The sequence below is a fragment of the Lycium barbarum genome, chromosome 8, assembly GCF_019175385.1.
Source record: "Lycium barbarum isolate Lr01 chromosome 8, ASM1917538v2, whole genome shotgun sequence".
Taxonomy (NCBI): domain Eukaryota; kingdom Viridiplantae; phylum Streptophyta; class Magnoliopsida; order Solanales; family Solanaceae; genus Lycium; species Lycium barbarum.
The window spans coordinates 33,214,063-33,228,604 of NC_083344.1; the positions used below are offsets into that span (position 1 = coordinate 33,214,063).

A 14,542-nucleotide genomic window follows, 5' to 3' on the forward strand; every position below is an offset into this window, starting at 1 on the left:
TATCCATATGCAAATCATTATATTTTGCAAGTTTCATTTTTAAAATAAAAGTTTTATTTAAAGCTTAACAACATTTATAAGTTTTATAAGCTTAACAACATTTAGTTTAAATAACATCACTATGTTTTCCTTTCAAACCTTAATAACATTTACAACCTATTTTCTTAAGATTTAAGCATTATATTTAATCTAAATTAATTAACCTAAGTTTGGCCGGACAACCGTAGTTAACGGATTCTAAAGGATGCCAAACCCCTTCCCTTTAGGATAATATAGAGCCCTTACCTGGAATCACATCGGTTAAGCAGACTATTAACGGAGGTTTAGTTTTAACTTTACCTTAGTTAACATCTAGGTGTCCTAATTCACCGTTAAATTAATTAGGTGGCGACTCCTTAAACAAAACAAAATAGGAATCACCAATATGTTGTACTCCTACTATAACCCCGGTTAAAACGGGGTGTAACATGTGTCACAGGCTGGTCTGGAGCTCTCAATTCATCATTATTTGCTCCATTTTAGCAGAATGTGATTGTTTGATTTACACTAAATAAGATGTACTCTCCAAATCTTCAACTCTGAAAGTACATTTTGAAGTCTGGAGCAATACGACACAATCAACCTGTGATGCAAGAAAAACAGATGCTTCTTAAGTTTACATTGCAAATCAAAAAGAAAAGAACAAGGCAAACAAGTTCCTTTCACAACCAATATGTTTTGAGTCTTTCTGAAAAGTTAGCTAATACATATATGATCAGGTGGTTATTCTCTCCGACATTTTCTCTTTTGATAGAATCTAAAAGGAGAAGATAGCTCATCTTGGAATGAGACTAGTACTACACAATAAACATAGTCGCTCATCTATCCCACTCCTCCTCCATAAGCTGTGGAACCACTTTTGTGGGACTTTGAGAGAAGCTTTCTGAAGGCCGATTAGTGAAGCGATCCCATCCCATAATGTGAGGCAATGCAAACTACATTAGAAGACCAAAATTATAAACGGACAATGAGTCAAAATGAAGCGGCAAATCATTGGAGAAATATCTGTACAACGCACACAACAGTATAGTAAATTTTACTTGATGATTACTTTGTACAACAATGTAACTGCAGGTACACATATTGTAAGCACTAAGCAATTTAATCATTTTTTCATGAAAATGAAATTATTAGATGAAGGGCTAAACATGCTTGTGTACAACATGTATACCAAAATTCAAAAGGAACCTCGTGGGTGCACAAAAAAGAAATAACACTAAGCAGTTTAATCTTACAAGTCAGAGATTAGAATAATATAGAAAGGAAGCTAAAAATAGACTAATTCTACTAACATCACAAAAAACAAAAAACTTTGTTCGAAAATTTAGTTTTGAGAATATGGTTGCAAATTCTAGTAGCAACTGCATTCACTCCAATGACATCTATTGCGAAATTTAAAAGATCGTATGCTTTTCCATTTCCTGCTAAAGGTTAAACGTTTTGTTATAAACAATACAATCAATAGATATTGGACGTTCTGACAACCAGTTTTACTTCTTTCTTACAGCTCCATTACCTGATATAAAATGTTCATCCACCATCAATTAGATTTCACTAACGAAGTCAGAGCTAGGATAAGAAAAGGCAATAGAAGCATCTCAAAGTAATTAAATGGAAGCATAATTTCTTTCACAACAGAAACATATTAGAAGAACGTACACTGAAAGTCGTTCGCATAACAGCAAACTCAGCAGTAGTAACAGGAACAGTAAACCGATCATTGGTTTTGAGATTATTGTTGACGACACCTGCATAAAGGACAAAAATCAAATGTTGGAATTAGTTATGAGCATTAATAACATGGATTGCCAAATCATGAAACACACCCAGAAGCCATACAGGAAAAGGATAAAACATATATATAATTTTTTTTGACATGTAGCGAAAACGGTTACTTTAAGCATATCGTCGATCCTTAACATGGACAGCTATCCATTACAAAACACATTGTGATGCATCTTATGGGTTGAAAGCAAAATTTTATAAAAAAAGGTGAACATATACAGTGATACTTACTCAACAAAACGAAATAACCACTGCCATCAGCATTTGGCTTAATTGACAAGCTCTTTCTAACTTGACCAGCATTACTGTAACATATAACCTCTGCTTAGATATACAGTAAAATGGTTGAATAAAGAGAAACTAATAACAAGTAGGACGCAAGGATTCTGTACTAAAAAGAGAGAGTGTGTGTGTGTGTACACTAAAGACAGTCCTTAGCCAAGAACTGTATGAGAAAATCAACCTTGACAGCATTGAAGGATCATGAAAGAATTCACAAGAATCTCTGTTCCCCATACTTATCAATGATCCAACCTCTGTTGCTGATAAAGCAAACAACTGCAATGTGTTGATTCAGAGATCAGATACGTGCAAGAAGAAAGAGCAAGAGAGAGTGGTGCAACAAACATAGAGATGGATATTTATTTATAAGTAGCATACAGATGGACATTTAAAAAAGATGGACTTATAGATGACTAATATGTCTAAAGAAAAACCAAGCAGCCAAACAACATTAACAAGAAATTTACATGCAATTTCTTCACCTAGTTGTCAAAGTAGCACCTCTCAAGCTTATTATAAACCTGTAAGTTAGTGGCTCATACAAGACCAAGTACTAAGCATCTAAACATGACCAATCAACCCTCTCTCATAAGCTTAGGACTCTGCTCACATACCATGAAAGAAGAATAAAAACTTTGCAGCCTTGAAGAGAATTAAAAGCCGATAGGAACTCCCTAAAAGAAGAAAATAATATCTCAGTTTGCTTCAGCACTGATTAGAGAGAATTGAAGACTGTTGACTGGGAGGAACTATTGAGGATGAAAAGGAAATAAGTTGCTCATCTCTAGTCTTTGCAAGCTAGGCACCAGTGGATGTTCTTTTTTTTTTTTTTTTTTTTTTTTAATCTCATAAATATAGAAAAATTCACAAGTGTAACACTTTTGAGAATCCCTAAACATCTGTGATGCGAAAAGATTTTCTGGGACAAATAAAAATCAAAACTTGTTTCCTATTATGCTGGTGGTGCTCAATTATAAGAGAGAACCGCATAAACACATTACCTGCCTCCTTTCCCAGTCATATTTGCGCTCACCAATAGATGGCCAGAATGTCAACATAATGACACCACGACGATTGAGTTTAACACCTCCAGACTATAATAAGAAGAATGGATGAGTGGAAGCATAATTTGATAGGCAACTCCAGTTTGTAATTCTATTTAAAAAGGTAACAAAGATCATACTTCCAGTTTATTAAATGTGGGCATCCTAGGTTCAGCAGAAAGTGCTGCTTTGCCTTTAAATACTGAGTGGGGAGCAAACACGCGACCTGTCAATTTTCCTGCTATCAAGAAATAAGGCAAAAATAGCATCAAGATTACCACCGACTATTGTAAATATCACATAGAGACTTTATAAATATCTGAAAAAATTCTTCATACCATCAGCCGCAACATTCTGTCTAACACTAGAAAAACCTGCAGAAGTGTTGATGGCACGCTACCAAATAAAATCTTTGACACCCTCTCCAGTCAATTTCTTATGCAACAACTGATTCCTATTGTATAGAGAGAAAAGCTTCACATTAGAAAGGTTCTTTTTCTATTAGTCACTTTATGTTTAAAAAAAATTATACGCACTCTGCATGTTAAGCAGTTTTCTATATTGTTAAAGGTAATTTATCGAGCATCCAGCATCAAGAAGTGCTGTAGGAATATTTACAGAGAGAGCATCACTGCTGCATGTGTAAAGAACTCGAAATGTCTAATAAGTTGCTATGGAATATGTTGCAATAGCCATTTTACAGGAAAATAAAAAACAACAGTAAAGAGATACATCTGTACTTAGTGCTAATTGCAATAGCCACCAGCACTGCAGTAAACTCCAAAGTCAGCTTTAGAACTATCCAATTTACTCCAATAATTGTGGAAACGAGATCCCAGATTTGCTTGGTGAATGGGCAATGGATGAAAAGGTGGTTAATGTCCTCAATGTGCCTTTCACACAGTGAGCATTGCTACCAATACTGACCTTTCTTATTTGAAGATAATCTTTAGTTAAACATGCTAAGCAGTTAATTGATATGGCGTGGTTTTACGCCACAATCGATGTTTTTTGACTCTAAGTTTTACTTGTTTTTAAGCAAGCCTATGTGATTTTACGTGGTTTTTAGTGTTTTTCAGGTAAAGGAACAGATTCGGCACAATCACAGTTGAAGTGCAGAACTAGGTCGTAAAGTGATGTTTACGGTCCGTATTCTACAATACGGGCCGTATTCCATGGTCGTGTTTAATGATAACAGAACCAGAAAGTCAAGCTGAGAAGATGGTGGTTTACGAGCTAGGTTTACGGACCGTATTTCAGTTTACGGTCCGTATTCCATCACGTATTTAACCAGTTGAGCATCTGGCAGGAAGTCGAAGTATTAGATGTTGAATTACGACCATGCAGTTTACGGACCGTAAACTACTTTACGGTCCGTATTTCAAAAGGGGAAGTTGCACACAACTGAGCAGCCAACTTGGGCGTAAACCAAATTTACGGTCCGTAAAGTGATTTACGGACCGTATTTCGCCATGACGGGACTAAAGTGCAAATCTGAAACTTCTGTAATTCCAAAACCTATAAATAGCCTTTGTAGGGTTTTTAATAGAGATCATTCATTATTTTTGTTGTCTCTTGACTTAGAATATTAATTCTCTCTAGTTTTTGAAGATTCAAACATCAATTCAAGTATTACGAATTCCTTTTTTATTCCAAAGTAAGAAATTATGGATTCTTCAATTTCTTATTTCTTGTTCTTTGTCATGAGTAACTAAATTCCCTTACTAGGGTTGTGAACCCAATGATGGGTGTTTTGTGATTGGGTATGTGATTGATATACAAATAATGGATTATTAGGGTTTAGTTATTCTTCATTCTTCATTCATAATTAATGGTTGCAAACATTGATTAACGCCATAAACCCTAAATTTATTTGGAAAAATAATTAGGGTTGGTAAGAATAATTAACAAGAACTCAAAGCTTTAAACTTTGTTTAATAAATTCACTTAGGAATAAGAGGAATTTACTTGACATTATTAATCGTTCTTCATAATCACTTTCTTATATTTGGGAAAATCATAGAAAGATATAATCTCTATTTATTGGGAAATAGTAGAGATTCACATAGAGATTAAGTGCATTCATATAATGATCCATTACATGTATATCAAGATCAATACCCATGATTATACACTCTATCTAACGGGGACACAGCCTTAGTTTCTTTTACCATAAATATTAACCAAAGCAATAATTTAGCAACTAGTCATAGAAAAACCAACTTTTACACATTATCGGATTAAGACATTAGACCTAGAACTTAGCATCTACGACTTTAGTACCCTTTTCACACCATATTCCCTGTGGGATTCGACCCCAATCTTGTTGGGTTACTATATTTGACAACGTCCGCGTTATACCATTTATAGGTATAATTTGAGCGTATCAAATTTTGGCGCCGTTGCCGGGGAATACGGTTTTGAAATTACTAAATAGTGTTTGCTTTGATTAAAGTCTTTTGCTTATTCCATGACACCTTGTTTGCTACGTTATGTAAACCAGGTGGATATGAATCAAAATCAGCAAAATCAGCGTGCGGGTAATCAGGTGAATCGGTTGAACAATCAAACGGATGAATCTGATGATGAGAATATTTTTGCTGAACTGGTTCAAGAGGAGGACTATGCATCTGCCATTGTTCAACCTCGAGTTGGAGCATCTACTGTGAAAATTGACTCATCTCTTTACCAGCTGCTGAAACTTGAGGGGTACTTTCGGAACTCTACCGAGAATGACCCTCAACGTCATTTGCAGAATTTTGTGGATGTGTGTGCTAATCACGTCCAGAACAATGTTCCACAAGATGCTATTCGGTTGAGGCTATTCAAGTATTCCTTAGCTGGAGAGGCAAGAACATGGTTCGAGAAGCTGCCCCGAAATTCAATTACTTCATGGGCAGAGATGGTTACTGTTTTTCTTAAAAAATGGTATCCTCCTAGTAAGAAGGCTGAGATTCGAGACAAGATATATGAATTCAAGCAGCGACCGGGGGAACAACTATATGAAGCTTGGGAGAGGTTCAAAGAATATCTGCAGAAGATCCCAAATCATGGTTTTCCGAAAAATATATTGATGGAGAAGTTCTACCGAGGGTTAGATCCAGTGACACAGTCAGTAGCTAACAATGCAGCTGATGGGTGTTTTATGAACAAGACCTTCTGACGAGTGACCATAATACTTAACAAGGTGACAACTCATAATCAGGCTTGACACTCGAACAATGCTGATGTGGTACCGTATGGTAGTGCTATGCTCCAGAATATAGTGAAGGAGAATCAGGATACCCAGCAAACATTGGCAGAACTTGCAACAAATATTTCCTTGCTGACGAAGAAGTTTGATGAGTCTCAAATCAAGAAGGTAGATGTTTGTGAGGAAGATGCAGTTTTACCAAAAGGGATGTACCATGCTCAAGATGGTCCGTTCCTGGATGGGCCACCTATGCAGGTTGAAGATGCTAACTATGTTAATAACTCTCAAGGGGGTTATCAAAGACAGAATTACCAGGGTGGCTATCAGAATCAGAATCAATGGAGACCTCAGCAAGGTCAAGGTGCTTACAACAATTCTGGGAACTACAACAATAACTATGGTGGTGCGAACCAAGGGAGCTACAACAACAGCAACAATTTTGGGAACAAGAGTTCCAACCCTTATATACCACCGAAAGGGCAATCATCAGAGCAGGGTAGTTTGAAAGTTGAAGTAATGCCTGAGAAGATTCTGGCAAATCAATCGAAGTCTGAGAGGACTCTATCTGGGTTGACACAAACAGTGGGTTCTCATACAGCGGCTATTCAGAAGCTTGAGTCGCAGATGAGGGATATTTCTAGAGAGAAGCACCCTCCGAAAAAGGGAGGACTTCCAAGTGACACCATCCCGAATCCAAAGAATGGGGGAGGCGGTTTAAACAATGTGTTTGCCATTACTACTAGAAGTGGCAAAACAATACAGGGAGCTGCTGAAGAGGTGATTGCTCTGGAGCCGATAGATGAAGAGAATGAGGTGCAGTCTGACGCACCTATTATTGCTGATGATATCCCTGCTGACAAGAAGGTTGCTGATATTCCAGAGATGGTGAGAGAAGCTGATAACACTAGCAAGCAGGCTGTAAAAGGGGCTCTTCGCCCTTTGACACAGCTTTTCAAATCTAAACCTCCTTTTCCTCAGAGGTTGGTAAAGAAGAATGAAGATGCTAAGTTTGAGAAGTTTTATGATCAGCTGAAGCAGTTATCTCTGAATTTTCCCTTCTTGGAAGCTGTCAAGGAGATGCCCGGTTTTGCAAAATATCTGAAGGAGTTGCTGACCAAGAAGAAAACGGTGTAGCATGACACCGTGAGTTTGACTCACACTGTGAGTTCCATCATTTCAACTACAACTGTTCAGAAAAAAGGAGATCCTGGGGTGTTCACTATTCCTTGTTCTATTGGGCACCACGATTTTGCTCGCGCTTTGTGTGATAATGGGGCGAGTATAAATTTGATGCCCCTTGCTATATATAAACAATCAGGTTTGGGGATGCCAAGGCCGATTACGATGAGGTTGCAGATGGCTGATAGGTCTATCAAAAGACCTGTTGGGGTGGTTGATGATGTCATTGTGCGGGTTGGTGAATTTCTGTTGCCCGCTGATTTTGTTATTCTTGACTGTGCTGTTGATCGGGACATTCCTATCATTTTGGGGAGACCTTTCCTTGCTACAGGGAGGGCGCTGATGGATTCTGAGAAAAATGAAATAAAGTTTCAAGTCAACAATGAAGAAGTGACCTTTCAGGCTAGCAAAGGGATGAATTTACCAAGTGCTTACAAGAGTATTTCGGTAATTGATTCTGTCGATGTTGTTGATGAAGCAGTGGAGTTCAAGATGGAAGAAGAGAGTTTGGGTGAGGCCTTGGCTGGTATTTTGATGAATTTCGATGCTGAAGACATGGAAGGTTATGAGGAGACAGTAAATTCACTTTTTGGGTTGGGCTCATACACATATCACCCAAAGAAGCTGAGTCTCGATCTCGAGAATAGAACAACTCCTCCAGCAAAGCCTTCAATCATTGAGCCGCCTAAGTTGGAACTTAAGCAACTCCCATCTCACCTGAAATATGAGTTCCTTGGTCCCGACAATACATTACCGGTGATTGGTTCAGCCTTATTGACTGAGGAGCAGAGTATGCAGCTTTTGAAGGTGTTGAGGGAGTATAGGCGTGCTATTGGTTGGACCATAACAGATATTCGAGGTATCCCATCTGGAATCTGTGAGCACAAAATTCAGTTGGAGGAGGGCAGCAAACCCAATGTAGAGCATCAGAGGCGACTAAACGAGAATATGCAAGAGGTCGTCAAGAAAGAGATCATCAAATGGCTAGATGCAGATGTGGTTTTCCCGATTGCTGATAGTAAATGGGTGAGCCCGGTCCAATGTGTTCCTAAGAAGGGCGGTATCACGGTTGTGCCAAATGCCAAAAATGAGTTGATCCCGACCAGAACTGTCACCGGATGGAGAGTTTGCATAGATTACCGCAAGCTCAATACAGCCACTTTCAAGGACCACTTTTCTATGCCCTTCATTGATCAGATGCTTGACAGGTTAGCAGGGCGTTCTTACTATTGTTTCCTCGATGGGTATTCGGGCTACAACCAGATCAACATTGCTCTGGAAGATTAGGAGAAGACCACTTTCACCTGTCCTTATGGGACATTTGCATTTAGCCGGATGCCTTTTGGGTTATGTAATGCACCAGCCACCTTTCAGAGGTGCATGATATCAATTTTCTCCGACATGGTGGAGGATTTCTTGGAGGTGTTCATGGATGATTTTTCCGTGGTGGGTGACTCATTTGAAGATTGTCTTGGCCATCTGGGTCAAGTGCTGAAAAGGTGTGAGGAGACCAATCTGGTGTTGAATTGGGAAAAATGCCATTTTATGGTGAAGGAAGGAATCGTCCTCGGTCACAAAATCTCTGAAAAGGGAATCGAGGTCGATCAAGCAAAAATTGATGTGATTTCAAAGCTTCCTCCACCTATCTCAGTCAAAGGTGTCCGGAGTTTCTTGGGACATGCTGGGTTCTACAGGCGCTTCATCAAAGATTTCTCTAAAGTTGCCAATCCCTTGTGAAAGCTTCTTGAAAAAGAGGCTAAATTTGTGTTTGATGAAAAGTGCCAGAAGGCGTTTGAGGAATTAAAAGAGCGTCTCACTACTGCTCCTATTATTGTTGCTCCTGACTGGTCCCTACCATTTGAACTGATGTGTGATGCTAGTGGTTTCGCAATAGGTGTTGTGCTTGGGCAGAGGCACAATAAAATTATGCACCCGATCTATTATGCTAGCAGAACGCTGAATGCTGCACAGATGAATTACACAGTGACGGAGCAAGAGCTACTTGCCATTGTGTTTGCCTTCGAGAAATTTATGGGCCTACTTGTTGGGGTCCAAAGTTGTGGTGTATACTGATCATGCAGCCTTGAGATACCTCATGGAAAAGAAGGAATAAAAGCCGCGACTGATTAGATGGGTGCTCTTGCTGCAAGAGTTTGACTTCGAGGTGAAAGACCGAAAGGGCACTGAAAACCAGGTGGCTGACCATCTCTCTCGGCTTGAAGAAGCTGGGAGACCTTCTGATTAGCTTGATATCGATGATGTTTTTCCAGATGAAAGGGTGTTGGTGGTGTCGATGGAGGTGGCACCATGGTATGCTGATATTGCCAATTATTTGGTAACAGGTATAGTTCCCGATGATATCAAAACTTACCAAAAGAAGAAATTCTTGTGGGATGCTTGGCAGTACTATTGGGACGAGCCTTATTTGTTCCGAACATGCGCTGATAACATCATTCGGCGTTGTGTTCCGGAAAGTGAAGTGATGGCAATTCTAAAGGCATGCCATGACTCTCCTGTTGGGGGTCATCATAGTGGAAACCGGACTGCAGCCAAGGTACTTGAGTGCGGCTATTACTAGCCGACTATTTTTCATGATGCTAATCTTTTGGTGCGGTCCTATGATCAATGTCAAAGGCAAGGGAATATCGGCAGAAGGCAAGATATGCCTATGAATTTTGTTATGGAGGTGGAAGTGTTTGATGTCTAGGGTATTGACTTTATGGGACCTTTTGTGAGTTCTGGTGGAATGAAATACATCTTGGTAGCTGTGGATTATGTGTCAAAATGGGTAGAAGTGGTGGCTTTACTCAATAATGAGGCCAAGAGTGTTATGGGGTTCCTTAAGAAGAACATATTTACTCGTTTTGGTACTCCGAGGGCGATAATCAGCGATGGTGGATCCCACTTTTGCAATAAAGCGTTCGCGGGACTGATGGAGAAATATGGTGTAAAGCATAGGGTAGCAACGCCTTACCACCCTCAGACAAGTGGACAGGTTGAAGTGTCCAATAGGGAGATCAAAAGTATTCTAGCAAAGACAGTGAATGCCAATAGAACTGATTGGGCCCACAAGCTCGATGATGCTCTGTGGGCATACCAGACTGCTTTCAAGACTCCAATTAGGACTTCTCCCTTCAAGCTTGTATTCGGGAAAGCTTGTCACTTGTCGGTTGAACTTGAACACAAAGCTATGTGGGCGCTGAAGAAGCTGAACATGGATTGGGAGGAAGCAACCAAGCTGCGGTTGTTCCAATTAAATGAGATGGATGAATTTCGGTACCAGGCGTATGAGAGTGCAACCCTCTATAAAGAAAGGATGAAGCAATACCATGACAAGAAGATTCTGAAGCGAGAGTTCTACAAGGGCGACTCTGTATTACTGTTTAACTCTCGGCTGAAGTTGCTACCGGGCAAGCTCAAATCCAGGTGGTCTGGTCCGTTTGAGGTGGTAGGTGCCTCACCCCATGGCGCGGTTGAATTGAAGTCCGGAGATGGTACTCGGACATTTAAGGTGAATGGGCAGAGATTGAAGCACTACCACGGAATGGTTTTGGAGGATAGGATTGTTGATCGCTACAGGTTGAAACACCTTGGAACGAACAATGATCTGGTGTACCAAGAGAAGGAGTGATTAGTCACCACCGTCGTGCAGCGACGTTAAATCAAGCGCTTCTTGGGAGGCAACCCAAGTGTAATGTTTATTTCTCCTTGCTGTTTTATCGTACATATAGGGTAATGGTTGTTTTGGTGCAGGAATATATCACAGAAAAAAGTCTGCTGAAAAGCAGGTAAGTTCAGTTGTAAGACACTGTTTCTCAACATTGCAAAATACGCCTGAAGTTTACGGACCGTATTTCACAATACGGCCCATAAACCAGGGCGTATTTAACAATGTGACGAAACAGTGAGCACTGTAATGAAGATGCTAGTTTACGATCATGGAGGACGGACCATATTTCACAATACGGCTCGTAAACCTGATCGTAAACTAACATGAAGCATTGCAGTGTTCTGCCATCATAACCACTCTAAATACGGGTCGTAAACTATTTTACGGACCGTATTTAGAGATATATAAAAAAGAAAAATGAAACAAAGCAGCGGTTTAAATACACCGCGATTTAAATCAAGTGCAGATGAATCACACCCCACGATTTCCCTTCCCTCCATCTTCACGTCTTCTTTCACTCCCTCCATCTTCCCACAATTAATTCTCCTTCTCCTTTCATACAACCACGTTCCCCACCTTCACCCATCATCGTCCATCTTCCTAACCACCAAAATTTCTCAAACTCCACCCACAAACAAAACCCAGCCCACCAACAAATTCGTATTCCCTTCTGCCCTAGGTTTAAATTGTTTGGTGATTGTAGTGGTGCTCTAAAAATCTGTGCTCTAGTGGTCTGATTCATCATTGAAAGGTATGATTGATGTTCCCCATTATTTTTCTTTTCTTCTTTCTTTATGTGAACTTGAACTTGATGGTAAGTGATTGTTAGACTGGGTTTGTGAGATTAAATGCATAATTACCTTGGTTAATGATCTAGTGAGGGGATAGAGGTGTTCAATCTCTTTTAATTCTCGTGGGTAATTGTTAATAACACCCAAATGGGTTGGAGGGCATTCCATACTTCAAAATTTGAAGTTTTTGGTCTGCCCACCAATGGCTTGACACTCGCGGGAATTATGAATATTGACAGAAAAATAGGTGAAGTCTGAGTAGCCTAAACCCCAACACAATGTGAAACCGAGATATGATATGAAATTGTGAAATCAAAATATGTGTCTGTCTGTGGTGCGAATTACGACTGCACATTACGGACCATATTGCACTTTACGATCCGTATTTAAGCATGTTAAGTGGACAGAATGACATCCTAAAGGAATCCCAGTTTACGATCTAACTTTACGGACCGTAAACCAGTTTACGGTCCGTATTTAAGATTTCACCAAGGGACAGAATGTTCTGAAGATGATTGCTCAATATACGATCGCAGTTTACGGTCCGTCTTTTGTGTTTACGACCACAGACATAACATGTATTCTGTGCACAGTCATATATTCTTATCTTTGGTTGATTGTTCCATGATAACTGATATGTGGTGTGTTTTGCAGGAATGGGTCAGAAAAGAAAAGAAACGAGAGCGGGGGCCCACAACACGGGCAAGAAAAAGAGAGCGCGCTCGGATTCAAGGTTGATAGATGAACCTTCCACTTCGGAAGGAGAACAATCAGGATCCGAGTACGCCGAGGTTATACCGCCACCAAAAGTCCGGGGGCCCCCCACCCAAGACAATATGGCAACCACATCAACCCTTCCCTCACCCATGACTCCATCAAAGTCTGCGTCGGAAGCCTCCCAGTCTGAAGAGGGGGATTATGACGCGGAAGCATCAAGCAGGAGGGCTGCCACCCAGACTTCACCAGAGAGTGACTCAGCAGGGCCTAGTGAGGGCAGTGATCCGATTGATGGTACGCCGCCTAAGGGGCGTAAGCTGGTCGTCAGGACCAAACAATTGGATGAAGAAAAACTGCGGTTCTCGGTAAAGGGGTCAAAGGAGTTGTATGACCAAGGGATGGCCGGGTCTGAGACTGGTGGGCAGCCGTCGAGGAAAATATTTGAAGAACGGCGGCTGATTTACGATGGTATTTCAGCTCACCCGCAGCTGGATGAGACCATCAAAGGATACAAATTAGATGCATTCACTCATGAGCCGGGAGAACATGCTCCACATATTGTGCGGGAGTTCTATGCATCCTATGGGGCCGTCTTGAGGTCGATGAAAAATCCAAGTATTTCCTAGCATCAAATCCCAATGCTGGAAAATGTGACGGTCCGGAACTCCCTGGTTGATATCTCCGCCAAAGCCATCAACAGGGTCCTGTTTGGTGATGACTTTGTGGCTCTCACTGATCTGAGCCTGTTCTTAGACAAACGAGACAGGAAGGACAACAAATCCGTCAGGGAATGGACTGCAACACTTATCACATCTGAGCCACATGAGCAGAAATGGACTAACGATGGGAAGGTCAAGATCACTAAAAGCTGTTTGTCCACGGAGGCCAAATTTTGGTGGACTTTGCTGCGATATCGGATCACTCCAACACAGGCAGATAATACCCTTTCCACCAATCAGGCAGTCACTATTGCCTCCTTCATGTCGAGATACCCGATGGATATTGGGGAATTGATAGCTGAGGAGTTGCATGTCCGGGCACACAAGCCAAACCAGAACATGGTCTTTCCGTGCCTTATCACGGCATTGTGTTGACGGGCAAGAATAATTCTGCTTCCAGAGTGGGACGGTACCATTACAACCGTACATGTGGGGGATTGGAGGAAAAACAAACCGGTAAGCAAAAAGGACCGGGAGGTAGATCAGTCCAGTGATGATGACGACACTCAGTTAGAGTTGAGAGTCATGCTTATGGGATTGATCCAGTAGGGTCCGAGTTGGGTGCTGCTACTACTGGGCCTGAGGTTACCACGACAGGTGTTTCTGGGACTGTCCATGCTCAGGAGGCCGCTGCCACACTTGGTAGTTCTGAGGTAAGACCTCCACCACTACCTCCGGCCATACAGGATCATCTTCGGGGTCCGCCACTGCTGCTGCGACAGCTGAGCTTGCTGATCCAGAGCTGGGATTGCTGTACTTCAGTCCTGCTAACTACAGCCAGATTGCCATTAAAGCGGTGCGGACCGAAAGGCAAGTAGACAAAATCTTGCTACAATTTAGGCCGACGGTGAAGAAAATAATGCAGCAGCTGGTTACTGAGGCAACCACAGAGATCCGTGCTGAGTTTCAGAGAAAGCACGAGGTGTATCAGGCTAGGCTCGACAGCTTTGAATCGAGATTGTTAACTCGAGAGCAGACCGCACTCGGAGGGGAGTCTAGTTCCTTGAGGAGTGAGTTGGAGAAGCTGAGAAAGGAGCTTGAAACACTCAAGGGGCACGGGATGATAGCCACACCAGCACCAGCACCACAACCCATTTTGCCTACCACATTCAAGGTGCTGGACT

General features: G+C 41.1%; 1 protein-coding gene and 1 non-coding gene across 3 annotated transcripts; both read right to left on the reverse strand.

Moving 5' to 3' along the window:
• Nucleotides 1-680: 680 nt before the first annotated feature.
• Nucleotides 681-3,624, reverse strand: LOC132605048 (single-stranded DNA-binding protein WHY2, mitochondrial). 2 transcript variants are annotated; one of them, XM_060318355.1, is made up of 7 exons: nucleotides 3,488-3,624; nucleotides 3,290-3,387; nucleotides 3,108-3,200; nucleotides 2,288-2,382; nucleotides 2,056-2,129; nucleotides 1,699-1,787; nucleotides 681-974 (listed from the first exon to the last, which is right to left on the reverse strand). In XM_060318355.1, exons 2-7 carry the CDS (start codon nucleotides 3,311-3,313, stop codon nucleotides 858-860), a joined length of 492 nt encoding a protein of 163 aa, XP_060174338.1. In that variant the 5' UTR covers nucleotides 3,314-3,387; nucleotides 3,488-3,624; the 3' UTR covers nucleotides 681-857. The 2 variants fall into 2 exon arrangements, with proteins under 2 accessions (XP_060174338.1, XP_060174339.1); XM_060318356.1 differs by having other exon boundaries at nucleotides 3,290-3,390; nucleotides 3,488-3,623.
• A 2,476-nt stretch (nucleotides 3,625-6,100) lies between these two features.
• On the reverse strand, nucleotides 6,101-6,206 carry LOC132608480 (small nucleolar RNA R71). Its single transcript, XR_009570398.1, has one exon. It is a non-coding gene; the product is annotated as a small nucleolar RNA R71 (small nucleolar RNA).
• Between the last annotated feature and the right edge of the window lie 8,336 nt (nucleotides 6,207-14,542).